The sequence below is a fragment of the Podarcis erhardii genome (genome assembly GCF_964252035.2).
Source record: "Podarcis erhardii genome assembly, chromosome: 10".
Lineage (NCBI taxonomy): Eukaryota > Metazoa > Chordata > Lepidosauria > Squamata > Lacertidae > Podarcis > Podarcis erhardii.
The window spans coordinates 47,225,124-47,241,190 of NC_138500.1; the positions used below are offsets into that span (position 1 = coordinate 47,225,124).

Here is a 16,067-nt window from a genome sequence, read left to right on the forward strand (position 1 = left end):
TCAAGTTGTGGTCACAGTAAACAGACTCACAGCAAGGAAAAGACTGAAATAAGTTTAAGATTAAATATCCAACAATTTGAATTCTGTGTTTAAAACTGTGACGCTCAAGTTGAGGCAAATAGGTTCACTATACATCTTACTAGGATTTTTAAAAACATCTATCTGCTAAAGGACTTTTGTATAAAAACCCCCACTAGATTTGAACAGTTTTGCATCTTCCTTTTTGATAGGTATTATACTCAAAACATATTTAGTGCTTCACAGATGTGGCTGAATTTTGTATTTCCCATTATCATTAAAGTAGACTCAGCAAGCTACTTAACGACTTTGTAAGAGTTCATTTTCACATTAAAACTGCCTAATTATTATTAAAGTCAATTAAAAGAAAACAAAATTCAACATTAAAAACATACCAAAAAAAAAAAAATAACATGATATGCCCAATACCTGTATTGTAATTTCCACTGCGAACTTAGAAAATATTTTATAAATGGTATTTAAATATTCTAGCAATTAAACACTGCACAGTATTAAAAAACTTTAGTGTTAAGAAGCATCCATGTCTTTCAGACATCTTAACAATTAATGTAACTAAAATTATACATATAATTCTACTTTTCTAGACTTCTAAGAGCAAGAATAGCTTTCTACTACATGCCAAAGGTGATGCAAGCGACATAAAGTGTGAATGAGAAAAAGAGATGATTGAGCTTATAAAATGCAAACTCACAGCAAAGCAAAGTCAGTTTCCCCCTATATAAATACGGTGCTCTGCTACAGAAAATATATTTTAAAGTTTTGTATAAATACATATGAATAAAGGTTTTATTTTATCCTTACAAATTTACATTAAAGTTTTTATAAAACAAAATTTATCTGTATATTCACAGAAAATGTTGGGACACAAAAGTGTAATGAATTCTCAAATATTGTTAGATTATTCAATCGTCAAGTAGAACACTATTGATATATTTTCTAGATGAGAACTGCTTTTCAAACAAGATTAAGTCTGCATGTGAAAGATTTCTTCTTTGGAGAGGGATAATTCTATTTAAAATATTCAAAAGAATACATAATTAGTGCCATCTACTGGAAATCTGGAGCAATTAACTTTTAGGCTGAAATCTCTACAGAACATGTGTTAATTTAAAACTAAGTCGTTTCTAAATAAGCCCAATTTTGTACATTGGGAAAAAAATAAAAACAACTCAATTATATAAACATATAACTTCTAATATTTCCTACAGAAAAATAAGATTTATTCTATATGAATAGCAATATAAGGAAGAGGCCAATAAGGTGGCATAAACTGTGATAGGCTTGGAACAAGGGAGAGTATTGGGTGAGAGGGAAAGCAGATTGCTCTGAATATATTCATAAACTATCTTAAAGTGCAAATCTGTTACAAAAAGGTGAACAAAAAAAGTCAGACCAGCTCTAATTCCTAATACAGAAGGCAGTGACTACTTATAGATATAGTTACAGATAGGTAGCCGTGTTGGTCTGCCATAGTCAAAACAAAAAATTCCTTCCAGTAGCACCTTAAAGACCAACTAAGTTAGTTCTAGGTATGAGCTTTCGTGTGCATGCACACTTCTTCAGATACTATCTGACAAAGATACTATCAGATACTATCTGAAGAAGTGTGCATGCACACGAAAGCTCATACCTAGAACTAACTTAGTTGGTCTTTAAGGTGCTACTGGAAGGAATTTTTTGTTTTTACTTATAGATATATATGCCATATTACTAATTCCATTCTCCCTCATTAATGTACACTTAAGTACATCTAGACTGGAAAGTAGGTGCTAGTATTTTGAAGTGGAAACTATGACACTTATTGAGTCAATTTTACTCGGACGTTTTGGCTCCCGAATGCCGCAAACCCGGAAGTGAGTGTTCCGGTTTGCGAATGTTCTTTGGAACCCGAACGTCCAACGGGGCTTCCGATTGGCTGCAGGAGCTTCCTGCAGCCAATCAGAAGCTGCGCTTTGGTTTCCGAACGTTTTGGAAGTGAAGCTGAATTCCGGAACGGATTCCATTCAACTTCCAAGGTACGACTGTATTGCTTATATATTGCTAGGGGAGTATTTAATGTGACTATTATTTACAGGACAATTATATTGGAGTTGTGTTTTTTTTTATTTCTTTGTGAACTGAGAAACGTTGTCAAATCTAAAGGAATTGTGTCATGTATGGGCCTCCAAGACATTTCTCAAATAATTTTTCAACATAGCTGTAAAGCATGGTGTCTCTTTAACAAATACTTTCAGCTTCAGACGTTTTAGATAGCTAGCAGTTTAGCAAAGCATGGCATAGTATTTACTGTAGCAGAGGCACCCATGTCACTAAGAGGGACCTCCATATGCATGACCACAACAAGTAGCAGCCATTCAACCTGAGGGAAGCCCACAGGCTCGCAGGGCCACTGGCTGGCTCTTTGTCACCAAATGCAGAAGGTTGAATGCAGACATCACTGTAATATCCTCACCAACACAACCAGAGGCAAAGAACAGGGGCAAGAGCTGAGTAAGGGAGAAAAAAAAAGATGAAAATAAAATTAAAACATCAAAAATGTTAGATACATTCACAGCAAAACTGGTGGTTATGATTTTTTTTAAAATGAAAGGAAAATACAAGACTAACATTCCAAATACACATTCATAAGTAATTTTATCTAATTCCTTGCCGTCAGGCTTTTATGCTTGATTACATTAGCATGATTGATAACATAATAAGCAAACACACTGACTGCACTAGGCGTTGATGCACCTTACGAAAATACAAGACACAAAAAAAAGGGAATTCAAGGATGATTGGGAAATGATCTCATGAAAAATTCAGAAAATAAAACACAGAACTTTTCTTTTTCACTTATTATGAGATTACATGAATGTTCCAGGTCCCTTCAAAATAATGGGGCAGATAGTGTTACACAAATAATAGGCACTTTGAAACTGTTGAGTACTTTTAACAATTTCCCTGTCATCATATTTAAATGGTATAATCCCATGAACACTGCACTGAGGCCTTTGGTCAAAGAGCAAGAGATGCAGAGAGGAAAGTTAATCTGAGGGGACTGGAAATTTGTTACAAGAGTTGGCAAAGTGCAGTTACCCTATGAAATAAACATAGAATCTTTTCCTAAGTTTCTGCAATGCAAACCAAAAAGAAACTTCTAGTTGGCAGGCTGCAATAAAACAGATTGTGCAAGGCTGCATCTCTCTTCTGCTATTCCCATTCATCTGAATATCCAGGAGTTTGCAATAGATTGCACACTTTGTATAATAAAACATTTTATTAGCTGCACTAATTTTGCATCGTGACAACAACTTCATCCGCCTGTAATCTGAAGGTAAACTAAAGTTGCAGGAAGCAGTAGAAAGGGAGGCAAAGTTTCGCAGATGTTTGTACAAGAACCTGGGCAATTCCTTTTTTGTAAAGTATCATCTATGGCCTCCATGCTAATTCCCTGATGTGTAATTTGGCCAAACAGGATCAACATGGAAATTGACACCATTTTCATTTGGCTTGTGGGCATCATGAGTACACTAAATCAGGGCACACCAACAGCCTAGAAACCTGTGTGCAAACATCGAAAGAGTAGGAGGAAGGCCCTGGTGGGAAACAGTTATATCTTCTTTGCTCCCTCTTTAAGTTCTGAAAAACATGAGATTGAATCCAAAAGTTATGCAAGAGAAGGCACCTTGTGAAAGCAGAACTACACTCATGCAACAGGTATCTTCCCAATTGTCAGTGATTCCCTTTCACCACAGCAGTAGCTCCCACCCCACACTACAGTCCGTGCTCCAGAGATGCATGGCCTGGATGAGACAGGAAAGATCTGCTGCATGAATGGCCTTCTACTCACACAAACCTTGGGATCCAATCCTTTCCATTTGCATTGTGTGCGTGCACGCATTAGTTATGCAATGTAAAAGGCATGCAAAGGTATGTAGGTTACCCAGTTACACATCACCAAAGGTGTGGATAGAAGAGGATATGTTATTGGTGTGAAATTTTCTAGGATGCAAATTTAGAGGCATCTCCTAGCTTAAACGAAATACATCTTGTTACAGTGACCAGGTCACCTGTGGTGTCTGCAGTCTGCTCTCCATGAACTAACTGAGAGGGCCCCTTGTTGTTCCTTCTCTATCCTTAAAATTGGATTTTGACCACTTCTTCAGAGAACTGTCCTCTAAAGTAGGATATGCGGTCACCCTAAATATATACAGTGGTACCTCGGGTTAAGTACTTAATTCATTCCGGAGGTCCGTACTTAACCTGAAACTGTTCTTAACCTGAAGCACCACTTTAGCTAATGGGGCCTCCCGCTGCTGCCACGCCGCCAGAGCACGATTTCTGTTCTCATCCTGAAGCTAAGTTCTTAACCTGAAGCACTATTTCTGGGTTAGTGGAGTCTGTAACCTGAAGCGTATGTAACCCGAGGTACCACTGTACAAGAAGGATGACTGTTTCTACTTCCCCTACGTCAAGCAAAGGGGAAGTTGCATGTTGCTTCTTCCAGTCCCTTTACATAAGAAACATCAATATATGTATTATTAAATCAGTTTGAAATACCAACAACTACCATAACAATAAAAACCCTGCTTGAATTAACATGGCTGAACGCTGACTTAGAAAGCGATGGAAATGAAACATTTGTGAGTTCCTAAATGGAGAGGTGGGGAGGAAGAGTGAGAAGGTAAGTACCGCAATGAATAGCCTGAGAGAACCATTAAACATAAATAAACATGTCATTTCCACGAGTGACTGCAGAACTGCTTTTTTGTTTCCTTTCTTTAAAAAAAAACAAAAAACACCCAACTAACATTCCTCTGGAGCAGACTACTGACTAATAAAAGATCAAAGGTATATGCATTCCAAACACACAAATAAAAATGTAATCTTTTCTCCCAAGCAACCTTCACCATGAGGAATAAAAGTGTGCAGTGAAAACGTAATTACCTAGCAAAGCTGGAGTCTTATTGTGCTCCCGCAGCTGATCATAAAACGTCTTCCTATTCTGTTTCATCAACTGTAGTACCAGGCAGCCTGTGCGCCTACCAATTGCAGCCATCTGGCTTGTGTCAAAGACTGTGAGTCAAGCAGCTACAGTGCAACAGGAAGAAAGGCAGTGATGTCACTCTTCAGGTCAGGCAAAGAACAAAGATGTATTCTACCATTAAAAAAAACAACAACTGGGTGCCCCAGGAGTAGAGAGGCCTCTAGCATGCTTTGGCTTAGTGATTTATGATTAATGCTGCTCTTTCCACTAGCTAAGGAGCAGAGCACCACCTAGTGGTTAGAATAGGAAAAAAGTGTGAGCGAAAGGAATGGCTTGTGTTGTTGCTTAAACCAGATGATAGAACTTTTGAAAGTTAAAAAGATTAATATCAACTAGGAATAAAAGTGTAGGTTGGCTCACACTCAAGAAGCAATTAAGCGCTCTAGACTAAATAAGTCCATCTGTTTTGTGTAACGGTACACACAGTGAACGCATGCAATTTGGGATTTCACTGAAAATTCAGAAAGGATTGCCTCATCTCAGGAGTCTGACACTTATTGTCATCCAGCTAATAAGAGGTAAAGGGGGAGAGGCCCAAATATGCTTAGAAAAAGAGGGCATTTAAGCTTCTCACAACATATTTCATTCATTCATTCATTGAATTTCTATATCTCCCATCATCTGAGGACCACAGGGCAGTTTACAATATAAAAGCACAAAAATACATAACATAGTAACAAACAAAAACAATACTCCACCCACATACATAGCTTAAAATGCCATATATTCTTTAATTAGCCAAAGGCCTATTAGAAGATGAAAGTTTTTGCATGGCACCTAAAGATACATAATGAAGGCGCCAGGCAGGCCTCCCTAGGAAGAACATTCCACAAGTAGGGAGCCACCACAGAAAAGGCCTTTTCTCACATTGCCACCCTCAGACCTCTCGAGAAGGAGGCACATAAAGAAGGGCCTCAGATGATGATCACAGGGTTGGGGTCAGTTCATATGGGGAGAGTCAGTTTTTTGAGGTACTGTATTGCAGTCCTGCAGGAGGCAGTGGAAGACAGGAGTGCCTAGCGTGCTCTGGTCCATGGGGTCACGAAGAGTCGAACACGACTAAACGACTAAACAACAACATTGCAGTCCTGAGTCATTTAAGGCTTTATGTGTCAAAACAGGCACTTTGAATTGGACCTAGAACTAAATGGAAGCCAGTGTAATTGAGCCAGGATTGGTGTTATAACTATGCTCAAACCATCTTAACAATAAAAAGTAGGCTTTGCCAGACATATGGAACAACCTTTCATCAAACAGAGGAGTGGGTAATATCACAAGTTTAAAATACCCTTGACAAAAATCCACAGATACTAAGGCATCAAAGTGTGAATCTTGCATAAAACCCAAGAATCAGGCATTGATCACCTAAAGTTTGGGGTGGTGGGTGAAAGAAGACAGATGGCTCACTATCTTGCCTTGGTGTATTGCAGCTGCATAGCAGAAGTGAAGTCTACAGTGATGAAAGCGCCTATTATTTTCACAATTTCCCTCGAGTAAACAGTCAAATTGACAGGCAGGTGCATGGAATATAAAATAATTTATCCACATGGGGTTCCGCGTGGAGTCCCTAAGGCAGCTCACGATCACAAGTTAAAAACATAATTTAATCAACACATAATCATATGAAAAAACAGGCACAAGTAGAATATAGCTCAGAACAAGAAGGGGGAAAGGCATTGTAATGGTTCTGGGGTTGCTCGTGTGTAAGTTGGCGTCACACCTGGCTGGGTTACCTGGGTGAAACCTTTCTGTCCGGACAGCCACCCATCCGTGGCTGTCTCAATCGCTGGCAGAATCCGTCAGTGGGCGTTTCTTGAACTTCTTCCAGCAAAGAAGTTCTTTGACGCCCAGTCCCCTCCTACTCTCCCTGCGCAGAAGTCTTCTGCACAGGGAGGGTGTGGGCAGCGGAGGACCCGTGCTCTCCCCGCTGGTCTCCGGCGAGGAGTCCTGGAGCCTTCTCTCCGATTCCCCCATCTGCCCCCCTCCTCCACTGGTGCTACGCTGATTTCCTTCCCCAGCGGATGGGCTGCCTCTCTCCCTACTGGGACCCTCTCCGGCATCCCTCTGGAGCCTTCCCTCTAGTTCTGGCTCCGATGGCAGTTCCCTGACAGGCATTAACTGAACTTCAGAAAAGCAATGAGAGGGGGCCAACTGAGCTTCCCAAAAAAAGCCCTGTGGCGCTAACCAAGTTTCCAATGCCAATGGAACACTGAGCATGGTCTCAGACAAAAGACATAGTAGGTGGGCAGACTCTTAGGCCACCAATGGGCAGCAGGCAGCAACTCTTCAGAGGAAGAAAACTGATTGTTCTTGCAAGATCTCTGCCTGAGTTATTGACAGGGATATTTTGCAACAACGGGCGGAAGGGGGATCCTGGGAAGGAAGCAAGGTACAGGTGAGATTGTCAGCCTTATTTGATGACCAGGAGCAGGAAGGATTGGTATGGTTAACACAGGCAAAGGGGCGAATTAGGAAGACCCAAATTCAAATCCTCACTCAGCCATGAAATGGGGGAACTAGCTGCACCACACATAGCTTATTCAGAGAAGCCCAGAATAAATATAAAACAAAATAATTCATTTAAAAACAGAAACAACAATGTAATTGCTCCACAATAATTTGATTGTTGTTGATACTTGTTTTCTTTGTTGTTCTCCTTTAGGTTTGTTTCAGCAGGAGGCTTTTCCCTACTTATACATACTTTGGGATACCCTGAGTCTGCCAATACTTCCCTCTTGTGTGTAGCTTACCGTATATGGTTTTGGCTACATTAGCACAAGGAGGTAAAGGGTAAAGGTAAAGAGACCCCTGACCATTAGGTCCAGTCGTGGCCGACTCTGGGGTCATCTCGCTTTATTGGCCGAGGGAGCCGGCGTACAGCTTTTGGGTCATGTGGCCAGCATGACTAAGCCACTTCTGGTGAACCAGAGCAGCGCACGGAAATGCCGTTTACCTTCCCACCAGAGTGGTACCTATTTATCTACTTGCACTCTGACGTGCTTTCGAACTGCTAGGTTGGCAGGAGAAGGACCGAGCAACGGGAGCTCACCCCGTCGTGGGGATTCGAACCGCCGACCTTCTGATGGGCAAGCTTTCTGGTTTAACCCACAGCGCCACCCGCGTCCCTAGCACAAGGAGAGGAAGACTCAAATCAGTATTAGGGAATATGACAGAATGCTGAGAGACTGTAATGGAATGTCTGCAATGGAGAAACATAAGAAAAACTCAATTTGCAGTAATCCCACTTACCCCCTCTATGTTAATAGGGTTCCACCTCCTAAGTCAGTTTTGGCTGAACCTATAATGTCATACCTTATTTATACATTTTGTCAACAAATTAATGGAAAGGTTAAAACTGAAGAACTTGCTTTAAAATAGGTGGCTGCATTAAATGGGGGGGGGGGGACAAAATGTCACCAAGCAGGGTTTTCCACCTGAACATTTAATAGTTATGAGATGAAATACATAGTTAGCTGGAACAACATGTAAGAACGGCTGTTTCAATAGCATACGCTGTGTCAGCATACATAATTGCTTCTTAGAATAGAAATGGCTTATGTTCAGTTCTAAGTCGTTAGATGTCTTTCTTAACAAGCCATTAGCACAGCAGAGAACTGACAGTCACTCAAAGCTGCAGTAAATTCTTAATGTCAATGAATTTGCTGATACAACATATTGGGAGTCAATAGCCCATAAAATACCCAAACAAAGAAAACATTTTTAAGCCATCAGAATTGTAGGTGCAGCAGCCACATCTATGTTAAATTACTGCATTAAAAATCTAGATGATGCTAACACTTAGCATTTATATAGCTCTTTAGAGTTCATTCAGAGTGCTTTATGTACATGTGATCTTAGTAACCCTTACAACAACCCTACCTTACAGGTAGTCAGTAATATTACCCTCTTACTGCAGAGCCTAAGAGATAACAGCTTGCCTCAGGGCACCTAGCAAATTCATGACTAGAGTGAAAATTACATAAAGAACTTGTTCTCTCACAATTTACACACTGAAGCCAGTAACTGCAAAAGTCATTTTGGCAGCAATCATGGTCTTCTCATTTTCTTTAATAATGTATAAAATACCATTTTCATCAGACATTAAAAGTAAAAATGTATGCCACAGTGAGATTTAAACTATTCACTGAACTCAAGGATAACAAAAACCCAAAAACATTTGTTTGTTTTTTTACCTTCTAATGGTTTTCACTGTGTCACAAAAGTTCAGCCTGTGACCATGAGGGAGAAAAAAACTCTTCCCCTTGTGTCATGGAAGCTTTTGTGGGCTATTATTAAAGCTGAATTATTGATTTCATATCCTCCCTTGTCCTACGTAATGACTAAACTCCAGCCAAGTCTGAAGTTAGGAGAAGGAAAAAAGCAACACAACTGTGCATTTAAAAAGAAGAAGAAGAAAATATTGGGAACATAAATTAAGTCTGAAAATTTAAATACCAAATTGATTTACTGAGTCTTCTTTTAAACCCCTTTCCCTGCTTCCCATGAATAGTCAGGCATTCCATTTATGATGCAGGCACAAAACAGATTCCCAAATTCTGTTTTCTGTGGCCTCTGTAGCCCAGCCCAATTCCCAAAGAACACAACATATCATGAAGTGTCATTTTTATTAGTGCAGTCCAGGTGACAAAGAGAACTTCTTATCATATCTCACCTTGCAGACAGGGAACGCAAACCTCCTAACATCTCACCCATGTTCAGGCATCAATCAAATATTATCGTTTATCATTATTATTGATTATCATCTAATTTTCTTATTATTTGAATGCTTGTAGTAAATGGATATACAAGCACTTGACACAACTGCCAGATTCAAATGGTAATTATATTTTTTATAATATTAGTACAGGCCTGGAATTGTTGGAGGTGTTTTAGTAGTTCCCCACTTTTATTTAAAATTTCTGGGTTTTTAAAAGGGCCAAATTGATGACAAGGACAGAACAGTAAATTCTGCTTTGTTATTCCACTCATTACAAAAGTCCAGCTGATGTCAGTGGAACAACCAAATGACAGTGCGCACTTGCACAGCTACTGATCTGAGGATTTAGCATAGCTGCATTTCCTTGCAAGAAGATATGAGCACAGTAGTTCTCTATAAAGGAAAATAAACACCAATTTAAAACTCTTGCAAAAGGCAAGTCTAAAACCATCCTGGGGAATCCCCTAGACTCAATGTGCAAGTAATAAGACAACAGTGGAACACTTACTTCCTTGTGCTTCCCAGAAACTACGCTCCATTTGCTTATAGCTGCTGTGAGTTAGGAAAAGGGAGCATTCCATACTCTTGGCAGAATATTTAAAAAGACCAACTCATCCAGTAGAGAGTATGGAAAATGAATATAGGTGCCAGCGTCATAGTATGCAAAGGGTGATACACACTAGAGGATCAAGCAGGGCTATGGTGACTCATAAAATGAGGTCAGGCATCCATAGGCATCCTGTTGATAAGGCATTTAGTGTAGGGAATTTTCAAAGATCAAGGATGATGCCCAAGAAAGTGCAGTGAGCACATTCTGGTGTTGTAATAGAGCTCAGGTGGGGAATAACCAGCCTGGGATACAAATGTGGCCCTCTATGGACCTCTGCCTTTCCTGAAGATTCTCCCCAGGCGATACCCATCACTGGTCCTGCTCTGCACCCTCCTCAGGTGCTTTCGCCTGGCTGGAATGTGTTCTTGAACTGTGATAAAAATACGTCTTGCTTGTTTGGATGAAGAGCATTGTTGAGGGTGGTGGGTCAGGGTGTAGAAACGCCTGACTTTTGGGTAGCTGTAATATAGCCTACGGGACGCAGGTGGCACTGTGGGTTAAACCACAGAGCCTAGGGCTTGCCGATCAGAAGGTCGGCGGTTCGAATCCCCGTGATGGGGTGAGCTCCCGTTGCTCAGTCCCTGCTCCTGCCAACCTAGCAGTTCAAAAGTACATCAAAGTACAAGTAGATAAATAGGTACCGCTCCAGCAGGAGGGTAAACGGCGTTTCCGTGCGCTGCTCTGGTTTGCCAGAAGCGGCTTAGTCATGCTGGCCACATGACCTGGAAGCTGTACGCCGGCTCCCTCGGCCAGTAAAGTGAGATGAGCGCCGCAACCCCAGAGTCAGCCATGACTGGACCTAATGGTCAGGGGTCCCTTTACCTTTAATATAGCCTACTGGACAAAGGTAAGGGTAGAATCCAGTAGAAGAGTAGAATTGTTGACCCTGGGTCCTGCCCACCACTGGTATGTGTCTGCCCATGCGGAAATATGGGCCTCGGACCGAAAATGGATCACCACCTCTGTAACAGAGAATGGATCTATAATTAGAAAACTGATGTTATAGTCAAAGTTCCAGGGCCCATGTTCCAGGGTCTTCCCTCCAGTGGAGGGCTACAGATGGCACAGGTGCTCAGTTAAGCATTTTTGGATGCAGTAGATTAAACTAGTACCTTGGTAAACTCTGTACGTGCTAGAGGAGGCTGCGATATTGCCAGGCAAGATCTATTTTCTGCTGTACAGTACTGCAGATCTGCTTTTAAACACTCAATGCATGAGCCAATTCTCTGTTTAAAGGAATGATTCTGGCCTAGTTTGAACAAAAATCTTTTTGAAATCTTATTTAATTATTTAATAGGTGAAAATCCAGTTAGTGGAGACACCTATTCTCCTTTAAAATCACCTTAGTTGGCTTAGTTTAATCTGATTCCTTGCCACCTTAAACAAGATTAGAATAAAGCCAATTTAAACACTCCCACACAAACATTTCCCCTAATTCAGTTAAACCTGATTTTTAAGTTTGACCAATTTATAAAACTTACATAACTGTAAATAACCATGATATTAAGATGGATAGCAACATTTGAAAGATTGTAGATGAACAGTATTTAACAGAATCAAAGGGTTTGCTGATCTGAACAGTCCTGGATAACCAGGGGCAGTAAATAGACCAGGCATAGCAGTAAATAGACCAGGCATAGGCAAACTCGGCCCTCCAGATGTTTTGGGACTACAACTCCCATCATCCCTGACCACTGGCCCTGTTAGCTAGGGATGATGGGAGTTGTAGTCCCAAAACATCTGGAGGGCCAAGTTTGCCTATGCCTGAAACAGACAGACCCTGCACCACTGGTGTCCCCAAATGCACCAGAGCAGGAGGGTTTTCCCATAAATGAATGGTTACCATTAACTTTTAACGAAAAATTAAAGCACTGCATTTGGTGGCACTCTTTGGCTGTAAGGATTTATGTTCTGGTATTTAGGTGTGACTATTCTGCAACAAATACTAAAACAGCAGATACTGAAGCTGTCTGCTCCAATTCACCATCTCTCTAACCTTCAACTCAAGGGAAAGATCAATAAAAATATTTGAGGTCTTTTGTCAGTTCAAAATAAAAAGCCCAACGCAAACCTTTTCCTCTTATATAAGCAGACAGATATTGTATCCTGGGGAAACTAATAGTTAAGATGGATAAGAGAGACATACAATATTAACAAGAAGTCGTGCAGCACTGTAAACACAAACAAATGAATTGAGGCATAAGCTTTTATGGGAGAGTCTACTTCACTTAGCTGTTTCAAATCTTTAATTATGTTTTCATAGGTTGCCGTTAGGAAGTGGACATCTGATACTTTTATATCAAGTGCAGAAATAAATATTGTTAAACCAAATATTACAATCTCAAGAGCAGTAAACCTTTAAAATAATATAGGAACAAACGTTTAAGTTTAACAATCACATGGAAATTCTGTTGGAAATAAGCCTTGAAGGGCTCTCTTGCTCACATTTCTTGGCAAACTCCAACAACAACAACAACAACACAAAGAAGGAAACTACACTCTAGGCATTAGGACAGAACTATAAAAGTAAGCATAAAAAAGTGTCCCATAAGAAACAGGAGTGAGTCAGCAAGCAAGTAGAAATTCTCAGCACTAGGTTGGAATCAAAGTGATCGGCACTATGCTACAATGTGGGTGGATTCACATCTACTATTATAGATCGTGAGCTAAACCAGGCATGGCAACCTCTAGCCAATGGGAATAATTAGACCCAGCACTGGTCCCAGTTTGGTCAAATGTGGCTTCAGTTGTGGAGCAGGTAGAGATGCTGCTGCCAATGGGCCCTAAAAGTGTATTCCCAGTTTACTTTGGTAAGGGAGGCTTGCTTGGGTGGTGAAAGTAATCCCACTGGCTTTGGCTGAGCTACCGAGTTCCCGATACTCTATTGGTACACTACAAGTTTGTATTCATCACCTGTTTATATTCCACTGATATACGAAAAGCTTCATTCCTCTCCTAATTTATTCTATGCAACTGTCCCTTTTTTGTTGTTTAGTCGTTTGGTCATGTCCGACTCTTCGTGACCCCATGGACCAGAGCACGCCAGGCACTCCTGTCTTCCACTGCCATCCGCAGTTTGGTCAAACTCATTTTAGAAGCTTCGAGAACACTGTCCAACCATCTCATCCTCTGTTGTCCCCTTCTCCTTGTGCCCTCCATCTTTCCCAGCATCAGGGTCTTTTCCAGGGAGTCTTCTCTTCTCATGAGGTGACCAAAGTATTGGAGCCTCAGCTTCAGGAGCTGTCCTTCCAGTGAGCACTCAGGGCTGATTTCCTTAAGAATGGATAGGTTTGATCTTCTTGCAGTCCATGGGACTCTCAAGAGTCTCCTCCAGCACCATAATTCAAAAGCATCAATTCTTCGGTGATCAGCCTTCTTTATGGTCCAGCTCTCACTTCCATACATCACTACTGGGATACCCATAGCTTTAACTATACGGACCTTTGTTGGCAAGGTGATGTCTCTGCTTTTTAGGATGCTGTCTAGGTTTCTCATTGCTTTTCTCCCAAGAAGTAGAGATGTATAATTCCCCAAGCCAGGTAAGCAAGGCATTGGGTTTTGGGAAGGAGGAATGAGGGTCCTAGAGTCCTCCTGCCCCCTTCTGAAAGCCTAGTTAGCACTTTTCCCAGCTTTGGGAAAGAGGTAGAAGAGCTCAAGGATCCTGCTAGAGCCTCATACCTCCTTCCCAAAGCCCCGTGCCTTGCGTAACTAGCTTTGCAAAGGCAGTGCAAGGGCGGGGGGGGGGGGAGCATCAAACTTTGAGCTTGCTCCCCCCCCCCATCCCCACATGAAAAGGAAGTGTGAAACCTGCGGGTTCTGTGTAAAAGCACTCTTGCTGCCCACTTGGGATGAAAAGTTGGGCCACCCTGAGCAAGAATATGGGGAAGGCACACGTAATCTTGTGAGCAGTATGCTACTACTAATTCCAATGTGCATTGAAGGAACACTGGAATGTATTTAAGAATAAGAAATGAGAATTCAGCATTCAAAAACTGAATAGGAATTATAACTTTTAAGAAATTTAAAACGTTTTAAAAAAAATGAATGTCACTTATCCTCAGAGCTAATAATTTCAAGGTTGCCAAGTATATTAGTGCAATCAAAAGCCTGCATAAACAGGAATGTTTTAAAATTCCTCCTGAAAGTTAATAATGAGTGAGACAGATGCATCTCGCCGGGGAAGCATTCCATAAACAGGGAACTATTTTCAGTGACATCATCCAAAGGAATTGGGATCCTTGACATGGCTTAGCGGATAGGCATGAGGGAATCCCTGAATTGTCAACACTGTTCAGAAAGCAGAGTCCTTTTCCTGAATTCCAGCTGACTAGGCAAAGGTGGTGGCAGGACACTAGGAGGCAATATCTGTTGGACTACCTTGAAGCTTTGAATGCCTGCCCAAGATTCTGGGAGATGAACAACAAAAAAGTGTCTCTCAATATAGAATAAGGCATCTTATTCCAACATAGAATACTTTTTCACAGCACTAATTTACATCCTTGTTTCCATCTTACAATAAACTTTAGGAAAAGACCTAAATGTTAATACATTGTGTATCTTTTTTTTTAAATTTTTTTATTGATTTTCTTTTCTTGTAACAAATATCCAATATCATTACAAAACATCCATTTTCCAATTTCCCCCCTCCCTGTTGACTTCCCTCAGCTTCCATTTCTGGTTTATTACATCAAATGATACTTTCTGCTGTTTGTATATAATACTATGTTATCATATTGTTATACTTCTTGCTCTCTATAAATAAAATTGTAAATGTTTATTTAAATCCTGCCATCGAGTCCATGTTTTTTGTTTTGTTTCTGCAAATATATTGTAAAGGGTTCACATTCTTTTTCAAAATCACTATTGTCCTTTTCACACAGTTTGTCCGTTAACTTTGCTAACTCTAATATATTGTGTATCTTAGTCTTCCTCTTTCTGTTCTAGGTCATGCTATTATTTTTTGTGACTTAAAAAAGTTTTAAATGAAGTAATTCACAAGGACCAGGCAGGCTTTCTCCCAGGTAGACACTTGTTTGCTAATACAAGGAACATTATTGACATCTTGGAACTTCTGCAAACAGATATAAATACAAAAGCAGTGTTAATTTTTATAGATGCAGAGAAGGCCTTTGACAATATCTCCTGGAAATTTATGAAGGGAAATTTAAAAGAAATGGGAGTGGGATGGGGTTTTGAGAATGGGATTGACGCAATATATTCAGAACAAAAGGCTAAACTGATAGTTAACAATGTGGTTACAGAAGAGTTTAAAATCGAAAAAGGTACACGACAAGGCTGCCCTATTTCCCCTTTGCTATTTATTTCAGTTCTGGAGGTGCTCTTGAATATGATTAGAGGGGACCGGTTGGTGGAAGGAATTCAGGTCGGAGCGAAACAATATAAACTTAAAGCTTTTGCAGATGACCTAGTTTTGACCCTGCAGGAGCCAGAATCTAGTACGAAAAGAGTACTACAACTGATTCAAGACTTTGGTCGGGTGGCGGGATTTAAATTAAACAAACAGAAAACCAAGGTATTGGAAAAAAATTTGACAGATACAGAGTCAGAACGGTTTCAGAGAGAGACAGAATTAAATGTGGTTAAAAAAGTAAAGTACCTAGGGGTAAACATAACAGCAAAAAATCTGAGTCTATTTAAGGATAACTATGAAA

General features: G+C 40.4%; 1 protein-coding gene across 4 annotated transcripts in view; it reads right to left on the minus strand.

The window, feature by feature from the left end:
• Positions 1 to 16,067, minus strand: part of MSRB3 (methionine sulfoxide reductase B3) — a 65,478-nt gene that overhangs the window by 45,779 nt on the left and 3,632 nt on the right. The window contains exons 1-2 of one of the 4 annotated variants that reach the window (XM_081878121.1): positions 4,969 to 5,109; positions 2,399 to 2,525 (exon numbers count right to left, since the gene is read on the minus strand). The exons of 1 other annotated variant lie outside the window; for it this stretch is intronic. In XM_081878121.1, coding sequence (XP_081734247.1) covers positions 2,399 to 2,474 — 76 coding nt within the window. In that variant the 5' untranslated portion in view covers positions 2,475 to 2,525; positions 4,969 to 5,109. Of the gene's footprint in view, positions 1 to 2,398; positions 2,526 to 4,968; positions 5,113 to 16,067 lie in introns of those variants that run through there. 2 more of the 4 variants (XM_081878123.1, XM_081878120.1) reach the window with 2 other exon arrangements.